The sequence below is a fragment of the Cebus imitator genome, unplaced genomic scaffold (assembly GCF_001604975.1).
Source record: "Cebus imitator isolate Cc_AM_T3 unplaced genomic scaffold, Cebus_imitator-1.0 Scaffold3, whole genome shotgun sequence".
Taxonomy (NCBI): Eukaryota; Metazoa; Chordata; class Mammalia; order Primates; family Cebidae; genus Cebus; species Cebus imitator.
Genome location: NW_016107318.1, coordinates 5164667 through 5183208, shown reverse-complemented (window position 1 = coordinate 5183208; position 18542 = coordinate 5164667). Strand labels below are relative to the sequence as shown.

The 18542-nt window shown below is 41.2% G+C and overlaps 1 protein-coding gene across 3 annotated transcripts in view; it reads left to right on the top strand.

Moving 5' to 3' along the window:
- ST6GALNAC5 (ST6 N-acetylgalactosaminide alpha-2,6-sialyltransferase 5) overlaps positions 1-17470 on the top strand; it is a 178006-nt gene extending 160536 nt beyond the window's left edge. Inside the window, exons 5-6 of one of the 3 annotated variants that reach the window (XM_037739584.1) lie at positions 5714-5770; positions 12944-13007. In XM_037739584.1, coding sequence (XP_037595512.1) covers positions 5714-5759 — 46 coding nt within the window. In that variant the 3' untranslated portion in view covers positions 5760-5770; positions 12944-13007. Of the gene's footprint in view, positions 1-2309; positions 2368-5713; positions 5771-12943 lie in introns of those variants that run through there. The other 2 variants (XM_017531443.2, XM_037739586.1) reach the window with 2 other exon arrangements.
- The last annotated feature ends 1072 nt before the right edge of the window (positions 17471-18542 follow it).

Sequence of the window (18542 nt, the reverse complement as noted above, 5' to 3'; positions counted from 1 at the left end):
CCACCTTAACTTTCCTCCTGGCATGTGCTCAGGTAGAGTTCAGGGTATACCACAGATGCACTCAGCAATATTCAGGACCTGATTTTTGGAAGCCTGCTTGAAAACTGACCTGTAATTTAAAATAGGGAGGTCAAAAGTTCCAGAAAGTACCCTAGTTTTTGGGAATGCCTGATGGCCTGCACGTGGCCTCAATCCCAATCTTCAAATGGCAAAACCTGGGGTGAGGGACATTTTAAACTTCCTTCTTAAAATGTGTGCTTACTTATACTATCTGGTGTTTTATTTGTTTATTTTTTCTTACAATGTCTTTAAGGCCTTGAGTATTTAGGCAAAATCTGCAAATTTGGAGGTTTAAAGCAAAGGCGAGAAACAGCACGTAATCATGCGATTACCATTTTGCCACTCTTCTCTCTTTTTAACCCAAAGATCCAACACAGCAATAATACTAATTGATATGGAAGAGTCAGGCCACAAAGGAGGAGAGGTACAGACAGGGCAGAACTTGGACTACAGGTCAGGGTCAAAAATGCTGGGGCTAGGCTGCACAGGTGTAAAGCCTGGCCTGGTCACTTACCCACCTAGTAAGACCTTGAGCAAGTCACTTAGTGTCTCTGAGTCTCAGCTTCCTCATCCATAGAAGTGGATGTGATAATAACAGACTCTGCCTCAAAGGGCTGTAGGCAGATTAAATAAGCTAATACATGTGAAATGCTTGGAACAGCGCCTAGAAAGTACATGGCGAACACAAGGCAAGTTAGCTGGGATCCTCACCCACTGCTGCCTCACTTGATTCACTGGCCCCATGTCCCTGTTTAACAATCTATGTGCAAAAAGTAAGTAGAATAGCATAAAAAAGCAAGCTGCCTCCTCAAACCAACAGGCTAACAGAGACAGTGAGAATGGCACTTATGGGCGTGCAAAGAGCCATCAAAGTTGATGGTTATGCAGCAGATATAATTATGCAATATTGCCATTAGGATGCCAGAAAGAAAAAGCATGAATAAATTGAAATGTTAATGACTTCAAGTGTTCAAGGAAATATTCCATTTATTATGGAAAACAAACGAAAGGCAAGTTAACCTGTCATTTCTCTTACTCAGAGTTAGTTCATCACAGCTTCACGTAGAGTAGAATGGAAACAATTTATGGAAAATACTCACAGATAAATTAAGATAACTTCAATGCATTATATATTGCCACTGGCTCTGGGTTTCTGTTCCTAAGCTCTCACACCCAAAGGTTTGATAGTTGTTTGCATAAGATGGTTTCAGCAAGAACTCTTCGGAAGGACCCCTATGCCCGAGTTCTGTCAGAGAAGTGGAGTGTCATCTGGATGGAAGGTTCAGGGCTGGAAAGAGCATCCTGCTCAGTCATAAAGCCTGTTTAAGGAAGGGTAAGAAGGAAGACCAAAAGTGGCACAGATGCATTCCCAAGTCCCGTTCATCTGCATTTTCAGGACATGTGGACTGAACCACCAGGCAACCAGTTTCAAATTATGGGGCCTTGAGCCTGTTTTCCTTGTTTGTAAAATGGGAATAAGAAAATAAGAAGAAGAACAAGCAGGTCATGGTGAGAATTAAATGAAATAATAGATGCAGAGTGTTGGATGCAGTACCTAGCACACAGTATTCAGGAAAGAGTATCAATATCATTAATATTAACAAGATATGTAAAATAATTTATATTATTAATATTATCCCAAGCACTTGAGAGTTGCCCTGAAAGATACCAAGAATTCTGAGTGGGAGGCTGGGCATGGTGGTTCACAACTGTAATCCCAGCACTTCAGGAGGCTGAGGCGAGAAAATTACTTGAGGTTGGGAGTTTGAGAGCAGCCTGGCCAACATGGCGAAACACTGTCTCTACAAAAAATACAAAAATTGGCTGGGCATGATGATGGGCACCTGTAATCCCAGCTACTCAGGTGGCTGCGGCACGAGAATCGCTTGAACCTGGGAGGTGGAGGTTGCAGTGAGCTGAGATTGTTCCACTGCCCTCCAGCCTGGGTGACAAGATGAGGCATTGTCTCAAAGAAAAAAAAAAGAATTTTAAGAGGGGTTCAAAGAAGGGGACACAGCTTCTTGCCTCCTGGAGGCTTCTCATAAGTCTTATTCATGCCAAAATATAAAGAACACAGCAAAGCCACTTACCATGTTACTATAAAAAGAGGCAGCTTTGCAATCTTCATTTAAGAGTTAAATAAGTTTGTAAACAGTATCTTCCTCACCACCAGAGAATGAAAAAGAAACTGGTATGGTAGTCTGCTACTAGTCTGACCATTTCCTCTTTAATCTTTATTTTGAAAGAAGCAAAGAACTATTAGGGGCTGAAAACATGGTGTGTATATCATGAGCTCCATGGCGTAAGGAGGTAAGCTATCACCAGGGCCAAAAATGGCTGTGGATGGTTTTGTGAGGTGGCAGCACTCACACTGGTTGGGCATATTGGAATATAGCCTCCCTGAGGGCAGAGTTCTGTGTGTTTAGTTCAGTGTTGGAGGCCTAGAACACAGGACAGCAGATATTTACTCTACTAGCATATGGCAGACACTTCATAAATATCAAGGGAATGAATGGCTCTGTCCTCCACTCTCTGTAGTGCTGTAGTAAACGGTGTTGTGTAGGGATAAAAATAACCATTTCTGCCTCTCAGAAGCTGTGACCTTGAGAAAGTTACTTGACCTCACTGAGCCTTAGTGACTGACATTGGGCAAGTTATCTAATGCTCCATCTCAGAAGCCTCATCTACAAAATGGTGACGAGGATTATCATATCTCTTGCATCGAGAGCTTATATGATAATTCTATGAAGTCATAGATGAGGAATGCTTAGCAAAGTCCCAGGGTCTGTTCAGTACATAGAAAGTTATGAGGTGAAAGGATTCACTGATATGCAAGTTGGTGAATTTTACAGAATTGGCATTATGTGGCCACCAGCTCCTTGCAGGACATCTCATGGGCTGCTCAAAGCATGCCTAGCCTTTCTATAGCTTCCCTAAAGTTCCCAGTGTCTCACTGCAATGAAGAGCTAGCCACATGGAGCCAGATTTCAGCAAAGAAAGAGAGCCAACTGTTCACTTTGGGCAAATTAACCATTTCAGACCATAAGGCACAATTAGTACCCTCAAAAAAGTCACTAAATAAATCCCGCCTTTTATTCATTCAGCTAACTCGTGCTGGGCACCAGGGAGCTAATCGGAGATGAATGAGACAGGGTCTCTGCCTTCAGTCGCCTGGGACTCACTTGACCACAATTTAGTCATGAGGTACAGAAGGTTACTCAAGATGCCTGTGGGAGAAAATGTTCACTCTGCTTGTCAGCGGCATCTGACCCACTGACCATCTGTCTCCAACGTTCAAACTGGACTCAGAGAAGTCCTCACATTCCTCTGATTATATCAGGTGGCACAGGGACAAGGAGCCAGGACAACAGGAATATTGGACCCTTCCACCCCACTTGGTCAGGGGCAGGCCCACTTGGATCTGTTTTGCTTATGGGCTATTGTATAAGATTTCTTTTCAACAAAAGATCCCCTGACAAATAAGAACTTTAAGAACCTCTGGTCTAAGACACAACCCTGCTGCTTTCCAATCTAAATCAAACTCTTTCACACTTTCCAGGATAGTTGAATCATCAACTTTGTGTTTTCCCAAAGAGAACTTCAGCTGTCATATGCATGGTGTGATGGAGGGGAGGCAGTAGGAGAGAGAAAAAGGCTCAATTATATCTTAGGGAGCAAACAGCCAAGCAATCCGTGAGTGCCTGATCTCCAAGGGGAGGGGTGGGTAGCCTGGAGAGTCATTTCCCATCAGCTGTCCTGGAGGTCTGCACCTTCTCATCTCACCCAAATGGCCTGAGTTACTTCTAGGAGTCATTCTTTGGCAAGAAAACTTCTAGCACCCCTAAAAGTATTAAGCCCGTGGACTTTTTAAGGAAGAAAGTTAGCATCACATTCATATTTAAATCCACAAATGGAAGTGGTGGACATATAAATGGCCATGGTGGCCGATGACAGACATTTCTCTTCGAAGATCTGGCAGACTCTAACTGACTCAAAGTCATTTGAATGGCATGCAGAATCTTTCCTCTGGCACTGTGATAGCCTACTGGACTTTTCTCTCCAACTCTCGTCTTTTTCCTCTCCAAACATGACTGTGCCTTGTTAAATGACAAATCTGACTTTGGGGAGTCACTTAAAATTCCTCAGTCACTTCCCAAACTTCTGAGCAGAGTTCACACTCTCTAGCTTAGCACACAAGACCTTCAGGATAGGGCTTCTGCATACCACTTTAGTCACATCTTCTCTACTGACACAGATTTATGTGATTATTTGTTTATTCACTCTTACCAAAAAACTTGTAAAGCAATTCACCCTGCAGACACCTGTTCCTATGCCCTCAGTTTGCACTGCCCATCTTCTACTTCCTTAAGCTGGCTGGTTTCCTGCTGGCTCTTTACTAAGAACATTAATGGCCGATATTGTGCACATACCTCATGCTGGTCCTGCGCTTAACATGAACACATGCATTCTTTCCTTGAGACTTACAATAATCTTATGAGGTAAGCATCATTAACATCACCATTTTACATACAATGCCTAAAGACATGAAACAGCTGCCCATGGTCATAGAGTAGATGAATAACAGAGCTGGGATTTGAATGCTGTCTCCAGGGCTCATGAGCCAATGCACTTTATTTATATATATATTTTTTATTGCACTTTAGGTTCTGGGGTACATGTGAAGAACATGCAGGATTGTTGCATAGGTACATACATGGCAATGTGGTTTGCCACCTCCATTCCCATCACCTTGTATCTGGCATTTCTCCCCATATTATCCCTCCCAAACTCCCTACTCCCCACTGTCTCTCGCCTATTCCCCCACAACAGACCCCAGTGTGTGATGCTCCCCTCCCTGTGTCCATGTGATCTCACCTATGAGTGAGAACATGTGGTGTTTGATTTTCTGTTCTTGTGTCAGTCTGCTGAGAATGATGGTTTCCAGGTTCATCCATGTCCCTACAAAGGACACAAACTCATCGTTTTTCATGGCTACACAGTATTCCATGGCGCTCTTAATCCTTCAGTTTACCATTTCAGATACAGCAGCCCTTCCTCCTCAGCTCCCCCTAGCCTCCTGTCTGAGTCAGACCTACTGGGCGCACTGGGCCTCCCTCTACCTCTGACCTGCCCCACCTCACTGATTGGTTTGTCCATCTCCTTTGTTTGACTCTAGGCTCCTTAAGAGGAGGGCCCTGTTTCTATCCATATTTGTATCGTTAGCACTTGTCCTTGTGTCTGGCATAGCGTGTATCTTCAGTATAGATTAATTCAATGATAAACAAAAATAAGCCCTGTCCATGAACGTGTTTAGGAGACTGACTCTAAACATTATTACTGCAAGACCAAAAGTGCCAGAGACATCAAAACTATAATTAGCAAATTCAGATTTTGAGGGGACCCCAGAAGTCAATGGTGCCCACCTTGTTTTATTCTCAGCAAGGGCCAGCTCTGGGTACTCAAAGAGGGGCTCAGGCATCAGCCCCCACCTTGACTGTATCACCAGACTTCAGGCACATCGAAGTTCAGAAAGCTGGAGAAAATTAATGCCATGTTGCACTAGAAACAGCATCAAAATATATTATTCTGTGGACAGTATCTCCCTCTGAAATCATGCCGTATCCATACTGCAAGTCAAATCCATTCTCTCTAGATGGCCTATAAATTGCGTGAAAAGTTCTGTTGTTGTTGCTTTCTAAACTAAGTTATGGTGAGTATTTAATCTCATTTCCATTGTAAATTATTTGTGATAAGAATGGGCCAAGCATTTAAATTCTATGTAATAATCTTATTTCTGGTCATACTTAGCACATTACCAAGTTTACATCTTTCTGTTACCCATCATTTCTTGAGTATTAATTAGCGGGGTAATGATTCAGAGTGATCACTGTCACGGAACTAAATTAATATCTCATCTGTAATATGAAGGACATCTCAAAGGTATCGTGACTATCAGAGAGTTGATGCTGCTAGAATTATTAGCTAGTGAACATTAATAAAGCTGCCATCCTAACAGGGAAAGTTCTTACTTGGCGACAGTCCACCGGGTAGAATCGGAAGCTTACTTACAGAACACGGGTGTGGAATGGTAATGCCGCCCATGCGGTTTACGTTTTATGAAGTAGACTTAAAATGTATGGTTGTGTTTCTTCCAGGGTGAGGGTGGGGCTTGGGTGACTCACTGTGGCTCTGTGTTTCATGAAGGGTGGGCAGCTACAGGCTCCTGGTGCTCCATGCTCCCAGACACACAGTGCTATTCCACAGGCTTCCAAGGCATATAGCTCTTTTCCTCCCAAAAGAAGATCCGAGGATCAGAAATCAAGGCAGCAGAATAAGCGCGGCTCAGTGCGCCTCTGGGACTGTGGCAGATGCTTGGGAAGGACTGCTGCAGAAGCGTTGTCTTCTGAATGTCTCATAGTGGCACCAAAGCCCCCAGTGCAAGCCAATTGCAGAACAACCCAGGCACTTCACAGCTGTTAATTCAACGCTATTCTCTCTATTCTTCAAATGTTTCCTGAGTGCCTACTATATGCCAGGTACCACGCCAAGAATAGAAATGTGTTTAAAGAGAGTGTCTAAGAGTTCTAGAGAGAAGCAAAGACATCATTCTTTCCTCAGGATATTTGCAGACTTCTGCACAGTCCAGCCCCAGGCCCAGTGGGCAGAGTCAATGTAGATCATACTATAGGGGAGAAAAAGTAATTTCTTTTCGTCACCTATCACAGATTCTTTGCTGAGACTCCTATGACAAAAGACAAATTAACAAGGGAAAAGCATACACATTTATTTCATATAAATTTTATATGATACCAGAGCCTTCAGAAATGAAGAGCCAATGAAACAGGAAAACCTCCATATTTTTATGCGAAGTTTGATGAGGAAGTGGATAGTTGTGAAGAAGTAGGATTGGACAAAGAAGATGTAATCTAATGGTAATAAACCAGGGTGGGTGGGGGGAGGTAGCAAGTTCTGTTTGTTCAGATTCTTTTGGCATTTCGGTGTCTTTGAGGATAAGGATGTTCTTTTCCTCCGGGTATAGGTAAGGTACCTCTGGAATGAAGGTTTATGACCTGCTTTAGAGGAGGGCACAGAAATCTTTTATGACCCGTGTCAGGGGAGAAGAGGGAAGGGAGGGTGACAGTGGTCTCCCTGCTTCTATTGTTTCCTCAAATGCCAAGTTACCCTATTTTGGAGCAGCATGACCTGAACCTCGTCAGTACCCAGAAATGAAAGTGTCTTCCCTTGCTTGTTAGAGTTATGAGGTTTTCTCAGTTGTAAAGCTTAGCTTTAGAAGAGTCAAAAAAAATGGAACATTACAAACCCCTGCTGCCATCAGCACTGATGGGCAGAACTGTACCTGAGCACAAGGCCTCTGTGTATCAGCCTGAGCAGCTCGCGAGCACCGCACATAGGACTTCTCTGTAGCAAGAGCTCAGAGGAAAGCGGCAAGAACAAGCTGTTTTCAACCACATACTGTTAATGCCAGCGAAACCTGCGTGCCATTAGTACAGAAATCCCACCTGGAGGACAGGAGTTTTTCCAAGACACAGAATCTCACTTTTAAGAGTACAGGGTCTGCAGTCAACTGGCTTTGGTCCAAACCTTGGCTGCAAAACTTCGTTTTTCTGTGCATGAGTTTCTTCATCCATAAAGTAGGGGTGCTAAGAGTAGCTCTCTGATATAGTTTAGATACATTTTGTTTGTTCCCACCAAATCTCATGTTGAAATTTGATCCCCAGTGTTGGAGGTGGGGCCTGGTGGCAGGTGTTTGAGTCATGGGGGGCGGGGGGCAGATCCTTCATGAATAGATTAGTGCCAACCCTAGGGCGGGGCATGAGTGAGTTCTCACTCTCTTTGCCCCCAACAGATCTAGTCGTTAAAAAGAGCCTGGCACCTCTCCTCCACTCTTCTCCCCCTCTCACCTTGTGACCTCTGCACCTGCCACTCCCCTTCACTTTCTGCTCTGAGTGGAAGTGGCCCAAGACTCTCACCAGATGCCCAATCTTGAACTTTTCCAGCAGCCATCAGAATCATGAGCCAAATAAACCTTTTTTCTTTATAAAATACCAGGACTTGGTTATTCTTTTATAGCAATACAAAATGGACTGACACTCTCTTATAGGGACATTGTGAGGACTAAATAAGTTAGTATATGTGGAGTGCTGAGCACTGTGCTCTGAGCTGAAATGCTCAAACCCAGCAGCTTGGATGGACAATGAGTGAGGCTGTGTGCTGAAAGCCAGGCCAGGGACTGTCTCCCTGGGTGTCAGATGCTCCCTATCAAATGGGAGCTGCAATAATTGCCTCAGAGGGCTGATGGGGATGTAAAGGAGGTCACATCAGTTAAGCACTGAGGCTGAGCAGGTAGGTACTTACAAAATCAGTTGTCTCCAACTTGGTTGCATATTAGAATCTCAAGGAGCTTTCTACCATTAGAATCTTCTAAGGAGCTTTGTTTTTATGATATATATTATTTAAAAATATATATGTTTATTTTGTTTTAAATAATTTTAGTTACAAAAAGATTGCAAAAGTAGTACTGAGAGTTCATACACCCTTTATCCAGCTTCCCCTAATGCAGATTTACATTCCTACAGTCCAATTATCAAAGTAAGAAATTAGCATCAGTACAATGCCCAGCTAAACTACAGGCATTATTGAGATTTTACCAGTTTCTCTACTATGTTCTTTATCTCTTCCAAGAAGGAATCCAGGTTCCCTTTGCATTTATTTATCAGGTGTCCTTAGTCTCTCAATCCACGGTAGTTCCTCAGGTTTTCCTACCTTTCATGACACTTTTGATGAGTACTAATCAGGTATTTCATAGACTGTTCCTCACTTGGGGCTTATCTGATATTTTCCTGTGCTTAGATTGAGGTTACGCATTACTGGGAAGGATACCACCGAAGCCATAGGCCCTTCTCAGAATCTCGTAACAGGAACTATGTGACATCCATATGTCCTATTACTGGCAATGTTAACTTTAATCACTTGGTTAAGGTGGTGTCTGCTAGGTTTACCCATTGTAAACCTACTGCTTTTCCCTTTGTCATTAATAAATAACTTGGGAGAGATACTTTAAGGTTATATAGATAACCTATTTCTCCTCATCTTTATCCTCATTAATGTTCCTTTCACTGGTGAGTCTTGCCTGCAACAATTACCACAATGTTCTGAGGATGGTTTCCTATTCCCTCATTCTTTCTACATGGCTTTATTGGAATTTTTCTGTAATGAAGTGCTGTTTCTTCTCCTCCATTTATTTATTTATTTATTTATTTATTTATTCAGCTATTTATTGAAATCATCATGGACTCATGGGTATTTATTTTATTGGTTTTATAATCCAATACCAACATTGTTTATTTTGGTTCAAACCTAAGACACTTTCTAAAATACCTGTGCCTAAGTTTCTCTCTAAGTCATTTGAACCAGAGTCTTTGGGGGTGGAGCACAGGTATTTCTTTAAAGTTCCCCAAGTGCACTAAAGGTTAGTTCCCTCACCCTCCCCACCTGCTTCCTCTAAAAAGAAAAAACATCTTCTTCACATCGTTCTTCAGGGCTTGTTCTCAAACTGGCTGTCAGAGTGCGGATGGCAGGCCGCAGACCCTTGGGGAACTGGCTCTGTGGTCATCTCCATCCCTGCCTCCCAGCCCACATATCCTTTCCGTCAGCTCACCAGACCCACAATGGGAACTTGAGCACCAGAATCTCTTTTACTTCTGCTTCCTTGTGTGGAAATTCTGCTGATGATTATTGTAGTTTCACCGAGGTCAGGGTGAAGGAAGAAAAAAGTAGGGCAGCCTTTAGAAAGTCACGTTCAAGAAAAGACCCAAGGAAGTATGACCTTAGGCTAGGAGTGTCTTTCTAAATGGCATAGTGAATTCCGGCTAATGGCAGGCTCACAGCTGGGAGAGGTGTTCCTGCAGTTTCCAGCTCTGCCTTCTGAGTCCCACAAAGCACTTTTTTGCTGCGTGGACAGAGTTTTAACACGTGGAAACAACCCGCTCACATGAATAACCTATCTTGACACCTCTGAAATCACAGTAACCAAATATGTAAATTTAATTCTCCTTTTAGGAGATCAATATAGAGCCAGATAAGTTTTTTTTCCAAAGAGATGGTCTTCCTGAATAAGGAAATTGATCCTATAGCATCTTTAGCTGGTTTCCAATTACCCTCTACTCCTACGTGCCAAATCAATCTCACGATATTTTTAGAAACCTGTTTCTTTAGTCAGATTGATGCCAATAAAATGTCCAAAAGTTAGATGAATCTGATTTAAAACCTGATTTGTGATGGAATAAAAGCTTAACCCCAAGTATACCATGGCAACGTGAACTTGGCATGGTTCCCCCAAATTATGCCATATAAATATGGGAAGATTTGTCTCACAGACTTATTTTTTTCTTCATAACGGTCAGCTCAAACCTGAATCTTTCTTAGCATGCATTTTCTGTATTGAAAATGCCTTCTATTAAAATTTTAATGGGATTCCAATTTCTAGGGTAAGTAAAGTAATAAAATCTGCAATAACTAGACAGGAAAGGATCCAGTGTTTCACTACAGAACATAGAGATACTTCCAAGGTAGGCATATTAGAGATGCAAAGTGTTAATTCAGCATAGCATCCAAGCCAGGATATGGGATGTTGAGATGCTGCATGACAAAAATAAATCTCTCTTCCTGGAAGAACTTTAACCTAAGAGGAGAAACAGCTCAAAGGTTTATTGTTGTCAGAACCACAAACATGACACCCCCCTTGATAAAAGACTTCGATCCCTGACCCCAGTAAAGTTGCTACTCTAAAAGCCATTTGTGTATTGATCTCCTCTGAAGAAAACAAACAGGTATCTAGCAGGATGCACAACCTTGGGAAACCAAGTTATTATATTTAGTGGAGAGCCCAAGTGACCAAAGTGGGAACCCTGGGGCGTCAGGCTCTGAAAGGTGATTTGCAAGATGCTGAGAAGCCTGGGCCTTTTCCCTTCTTAGTCTCTGCAACAAGGCCAGTTGCTGAGCACAGCTCAAATTAGGAAAGTACTTCTGCCAGGAAACCCTGACTAACCTTACCGTTTATTCTCCAAAAGACAGAAGAGGTGGGGTAGACTGGCCTATCATAGAAACCAGTCTGAGACCAAGACTCTTTCGTGAGTAAATATTTTATTAACCCTAAAACAAAGGTACCTACCACCCCCACATGTTAACCCTGTGCACGCCACCTTGAAGAAGTGACCCAGTATTTCCTGTTTAAAGCTGAGACAGAGCAATGGGCAGAAAAACACTATGAGACTCTCAGGTTACCAAGCAAAGACTGACGATGTAGAGTTTCTAGACTAAAAGATTAGACTTTGAGTACATAGACCATCTGAACCACCAAAAAAAAAATCGTGGCCTCTTGTTTGCTGTCTTCCTTTTTCTCCCACAGGTTAAAACTAGGATCAACAATTTTCCCTACCTGTTAGGGACAAGCCGCCTCAGAAAACCCGCTGGGCTTAAGCTGACCCCTTCCCCCACTCTGATTGCTCTGCAGCTGCATTCCTGAACCCCACCTAGGCGCCACAGTTCCTGAACCCCACCTAGGCGCCACAGAAAGCCTGCCAGACATGCTACAAAGATGCAAAGCCTGATTACAGCATCCGGGCAGGTCGGGCAGCTGGAGGGAGGACAGGGAAAACAAATGTTTGTTATCCATACTTGTAAATTCCTGTTTGACACATTCTGTAAAAAATCCTGGCTTCTCTCTCTTTTTTAAAAAACTGCCGCCACAAAAGTCACAGGATGATGTATTGTAAATCTGTTACAAGTTGACAAACCATCTCTGTGCCTGTTACCAGTGGATAGATGACCTCAGTCCTGAAACTCCCTTATGCCCCCGTCACCCCATATAAACCCCTCATTTTGTAAGCTCGGGGCTGCCTCCTCTGATTGTTATAGAGCAGCCAGGCAGGTTAATAAAACTTGCTTGCCTGACTTTGGGTCTGTTCTCCTTTCTCTCAGCTACCCTTACAATACCCAGAGAAGAAAATGTCTTTAGAAGTTTGCTGTTTAGCTGCTAAATTTCTTTCACCAACAGAATTCTAAAAATTATTTATTGAGCACCTACCAGGCATTGTTCTAGGAATAAGACAAAGCACTGTCCTCATGAACAGCCAATAAACAAGTAAACAACAATTTCAGAGAGCAATTGATGGTATAAAAGAAAATGAATTCTAGTGAGATGAAGTGAGGGGAGCAAGAGTCAGGTAAGACCTCTCAAAGAAGGATATTATTTGAGCCAAGGAGTGAACACAGAGAGAGTATTCCAGACAAGTGACTGCCATCAAGTGCAAAGGCCCTGAGGTAGGGATGAGCTTGGTAGAGTTGACCAGAAAGGCCAGTATGGTGGGAACGTAGGGAACAAGGGTGGATGGATTAGGAGAGGACTCGGAAGAGGAGCCACATCATATTGCGCCCCAGAGGCCATGCTCTCTGTGTAACTGGAAGCCTCTGGAGGGCTTGGGGTTGGAGTGGGGAATGGGAGTAACATATTTTGTTTTGGTAATATCTCTACAGCTGCTTGTGATAAATAGACTGTAAGAAGAGTGGAAACAATACTATCGTTGTGACTTATTAATATGTAAGATCTAAATCTGGGGAGATTGAACATTCTGCAGCTCATTTTCAATCTCTGATGAAAATGATGGCCACTGATTTTATTTCACAACCTCAAAACCTCTCCACTTCCTTATCATGTAATCAGAAAAACCATTTGTTGACACTCATTTAACTAGAAAATACACTTTATGTGTATCAACTTATTTAAGATAACATCTTACCTCAATCTGTTAAAGGGAATTTTTTTTTTTTTGCTTTAATCGGTCATCTCAATTTCCTCCTACAGGGATCCCAATCACCCTTCAGTACCTTATCATTATTATGAACCTTTTGGACCTGATGAATGTGCAATGTACCTCTCCCATGAACGAGGACGCAAGGGCAGTCATCACCGCTTTATCACAGAGAAACGAGTCTTTAAGAACTGGGCACGGACATTCAATATTCGCTTTTTTCAACCAGACTGGAAACCAGAATCACTTGCTATAAATCATCCGGAGAATAAACCTGTGTTCTAAGGAATGAGCGTGCCAGTATTCACTGTATCAGACACTGAGACCCTGAACTTCCTGAGCCACAAGACAGGAAAGGGTAACAGAACTGGCAGCAGAAAACAGCTTCACTCCTCAGGAAGTACCATGGACAGATGGCTGCCAGGCGTGACAAAGAAGTGCAGTTGGATTGCAAGGAAAAATTCCAGAAGTAATGCACCCTAATGAGTGTTGTCCATTTCAGTGGTGTTACCTTAGGAGCTGAACACTCAATTCAGTTACAGCACTATGGCTAAAAACATTTTGGATTTCTTAGTATTGCCTTTGAAACCGCAACATAAGCAGCTCAACAATATTAATTGCATTCCTTTATAGAAATACCGTGTCAAAGACATTTTTCTATCAAGTTGTATTCTTTCCTGATCTATAACCTTTGTCATCTGTTAGACTGTGTGTGTGTGATTTGTAAAATGCAGCCTGAAACTATGGACTATTTCTGAAGAGCACATCTCCACTGACTTTCATAAAGCAAATGTCCAATATTTATTTATTGAGAGTTTTTTAGTGCAATCTAGGCCAGTATTTTTATAGATTATGATTATGTGGTAATTTATCCTTCCTAACTCTTTAATCCTGAATGATGGTTGGAAATGGCCTAGAATTGGGTTGACGAGTTACTCTGTTCACAATGCTCATTGTTAACATGGAGTTAGTATTTGACTTGGAAATGTTGTGTTGTATTTTTTGAACCCCTAGGCTTCAGAAAAACTGCTCTTTTATAGAAAGAATAGAGATAACATTTTCCAATGTGCAGAAATGTTCCAAAAGGACAAAATTGAAAACCAAAATTTCTGTTATTAAAGCAAAAAGAAAGCTAACAAGAGAAATTTAAAGATAGTTTTCTTCAGTAATAGTTTATGTAAGTATCCCCTCTTGAGCCCTAGTTTCCTCTTCGGCAGAATAATGTCAGTGTACCAGATGACCTCTTAGGTTTCATCCCAAATCTAAACTTCTGGCCTCTTGTTGACCCATTTGAAGACTCTGCTCTTGGAGTGATGGGGTGCCAACAGTAGCAGGAGCCTTATTTTGGGGGGCCTTATCGACATTCATATTACTTTTCTCACTCTTGTGGTTAAAAATTCTCTTCTTCCTGAGTCCGCATGGGCTAAAATCTACCCCCTGCTTCCCTCAAAGCATCACCATCCACCTCTTCCCCGGCCCCTCAACACACCAACACAAAAGACATGCTGCCAAGGGGTTCCCTGGCTACAAGAGCAAAGAACTGCCCTTTTATGAGGAAAAGAGACTACAAGGAGATGCCCTATCATTCAACTCATTTATCCTATGAACTGTTTAGACTCACTATATATCTTCTTAGATTATATTCATTACCCTTCTCTGGTCTGAAGGAGTATAAAGGACTGATTTTATTCAGAGCCAAGATAAATTTGTGTTATAGATTTTTATTTAAACAAGCAATATTCTTACAGATATACTAGTGTTTTCTTTACACATTAATTAGAAGGCATTAGGTTCTCTAATGCCAAATTTGAAGGCACCAGCAAATATTATGTATGAGGACTGACATTGTTTTACAGACATGACCTGGCCATTACCACTTCTTTTCCCTTTTCTTAATTAGCAATAAGATTTCACTTCCTTACACGAACTAGTACTAATTATATGGAATACTGTTGTGAAAACGCAAACACCATCAGGGTACTCACATAGCAAAAACAAAGTCGGTACTGTTGTGTGTGGCCTGGGCTGTTAAAAGCCAGTAGGATTGAAATGGCTGTCCCAAACATACTAGAATATGTTCTTTAAGTTTTCTCATAGTTTTTAAAGGGAATATGAATTTTATTTCAACACATTGTCCTCCACAGTATGGACTCTGAACACATTGTGTTTTATCAACATATGAACAAGTATATTAATTGTGTACAGTTTACTTATAGGCCACCTTTATAATCACTTGAAGAGATTATGTTCCTCAAAGATAAGTGGCTCCTCTGACAACTTCTATATTTATGAAAATTTGGAAAGGAATAGTTTAGACATGCAAGAATGTACTTATATTGCCTCATCTAATAATATCTCACATGTCTGTGTATCTTCAGATTTTAGATTTTCTTTAAAAAAAAAAAAAAAAAAGCCATCATGGTAACTCCGTCTTGTTTGTAACTTCTCCCTCTCAAATACTCAAAAGAATGAAAAGAAACCAAATTCTGAAAATCCTGGCTTCACTGGGAAATGTTTTAAATCTACATGTAGCTAGGATGTGTGATTTCATATTTTTAAAAAATGTGGTGTAAATCAGTGTAAAAAATTACCACTTGTAAAGTGGTTTTATTACAGCATTAAAGAAAATGACTAGAAATCTGATAGATTGTGCTGATGAACCCGGGTGTGGGCAATTGAATTCTTGTCTTGCCACTATCATTTCATGACTGTCAGTCTTAACACCATTCAACACCATTAAATATAAACTCTGATATAAAAGATGACTACAGAACCATGTTTATAGACCTCGGTGATTTCAGTATCTGACTGTGTCTGAAGCCTAAGTCATACTCGTTATGTTACATACCTTTTTCTCCTCTCCCAGCTGTGTCATCAGCTTCCTCCTAGCTTTTCAGACCACAGTAATACAATGCCACAGCTGGCCGATCCATGGCTTCTGTTATTTCAACACAAGAACATTTGGCAGAGGCCATTACAATAGATAGCCATTAAGGGCAAAGAGACAGGAATTTGCAAACAAAATCAATCACTTCAAATGGCCCATAAAAAGAGGAATCTCAGATTTAATATTCTACAGTAAATATTCACCCAAGAAAACATACATTAAAAGAACATTAGGAGGTAAATATTCAGCATGCTGCGTGGGGACTTAGCTGTGTGATTTCCATTACCATTAATGGGCGATTGGCAGCTAAGTTCCTGTGCTTCCCTAACCCTGGTGTGTACTCCTAAGGGCTACACGTGAAACCTGAGCAATTCAGGGACTTCTGAGGTCATCAGATTTCAGAGTAAGATCTTTTCTTTAAAATAAATAAATAAATAAATGAAAGCAAAACACAAAGTACTGTACCTAAAAGAGAGATCCGTGTGGTCCCTCACAGATTTGTGTATCCTTTGTTTTCTGAAGTTCTCTCCATTACTGATCTATTTGAATTACACGAGAATGGAGGGAAATAATCTCATTTTGAAATAAAAACTCCCCTCAAAACTTAAAATTATTGACTTAGAAGATAATTAATGCTAAGTAAAAATAAAAGAAGAAAGTCAAAATTCTGTTAGGATTAAGATAGTATTATTTAAAGACATATGCATCCATTCAGTAGCTGCCTAAATATTTGCCCCTGTGTAAGACCAACCTCATTTCAGAAATATACCCTGGATTCCACCAGAGTGATGATTCAAATTGTTCAATAAACCTGCTCTGAGAGAAGGGTCTGTGTTCCTATTCTGTCTCTGCAGTGTTAGGAGGTGATGTTAACACTCTACATGTTTTATGTCTGACCCAATCATTTCTTCCATTCTCATTGCTTCTCTCTTGAACCTCATTGTGTCTCTTTGCTTTCATTTTGTCCTGATTGTCTTATTTCATCTACAGTGTGCTCTTAAACCAGTAGTCTTTGGAGCTGTTAAGGTCTTCCTTGTAGGTATTTAAACTAAAGGTCTGTCTAGGGAGCAGATTTGGAGTAGGTCCTGCCAGAGTACTGACCATGGTAGGTGGGAGTATATCTGGCTACCAGACAAGGTACTTCAGAAGTACCATCCTGGTTTACCCAGGGCCAGATGGGGAGGGAAGAAGAGGGGGCCCCAAGATGCAGACTTCAATGCTAAAATCAGGGTAGCCCTGGGCACCAGGACAGTAGGTCACCCTATCGGAAGGCCACCTCAAAGAGATTTATAATAATAAGTCCTGGGGGAGGGCAGGATGTGTGGACCAATTGCCTAGGTGTTAGCACATGCCAGAAGGTACTTTGGAATGGAAATCTGTGAGAGTTTCAAGGCTTAAAAATGAACAAATGCAACCCCTCTTTTCTAGGTCACTCATCCCACCTTCTCAGGGTATTAAAATGCAAATGCAAAAATGCTGAAACCCCGTTTCTTTCTACTCAGTGCCCTAATATTATATACTACCTTAAACTGTCCTTTGTCTTTTTGTGTATGTGTCCTGTTAGTCTAATTAGATTGTAAGCTCCTTGAGGGCAGAGACTCTTTCTCCTTTGTCTCTGTAGCCAATACCTAGTATAGTGCCTTGCACACAATAGGCGCTCAATAAATGTCTGTTGTTGATGATGACCTCTTAATTTTGACCCATTGGATTGATAATTGGGTATAAACACATCCTTCTATTTTAAAAGTACAAGAAATGTAGTATGTTTTGATATAGTAAAATTTTAAGTGGCTTTTTATAGGGTTAGTTCTTAAACCTATAATGTTTTTAATCAACAGAGCTGGCCTAGATTTCGGTAGGATAATATTGCTGAATTCATTAGGTTTGCTAATCCTGGCTGTACTGAGCACACAGGTGAAGTAAAGTTCAGGAAGCTTTGTGTTTTCACTGTTAGTGAACTCTCCTCTTAGCACAAATTAAATTTAATATTGGCAAATGCTATTCCATCTGCAGAAAGGCAGAAGAACAGCTTGGACTCTGACTTCTGTGGTTCAGCGACAAAAGGAAGGCTAAAATGAGACAGGTTATAACCTGCTTTAAACTTGACAGCTTTCTAAAGCTGCTGGGAATCCAACTGGTGGTTATCAAAGGTTTATAAAAATTAAGTATACATTTATCTTAAAAACAAAATGAAACAAACAAACAAAAAGAAATTTCGTTTCCATGAAGTAGATCCGAAATGGTTTCATCTCTACCAGAATGTGAAGGGAAAGGAGAACCCTTGGGAAAAGCTGTCCTCAGGCAGAGCATCTCAGGCTTCTGAATCACCACCTGGACAGCACCTGGTGCTCGGTTATCTCCCAGCTGCAGGAGAGGGCAATAGGCAGGCAGTAAAGGTGAGTCTGCTGCCACATTTACTTCTACAAAGGACCATATCATTACCTTCTTGAGCATGTGGCTATTCTAGAATTCCTCTTTCACCATCTACTCTTCCATATACTTATTTAAATGTGTGATCTCAATTTCATTTTTTAAAGCATAGGAAAAGGGCTAGAAGATACTACATTAAACTGACATAAGTGTTTATTTCTAAATGGAGAGGATCACAGATTTTCAGGAATTTTTCAGAATGTACATTATAAGCACACAATGTTATTTTATAAAATTGTAAGAATGTCTTTGCTCACAACATAAGTTATCTCAATGGTTAGTGTCTTTAGTTCTTTACCACGTGACTAGCTCTTTAATTTCTTTTTTTTTTTTTT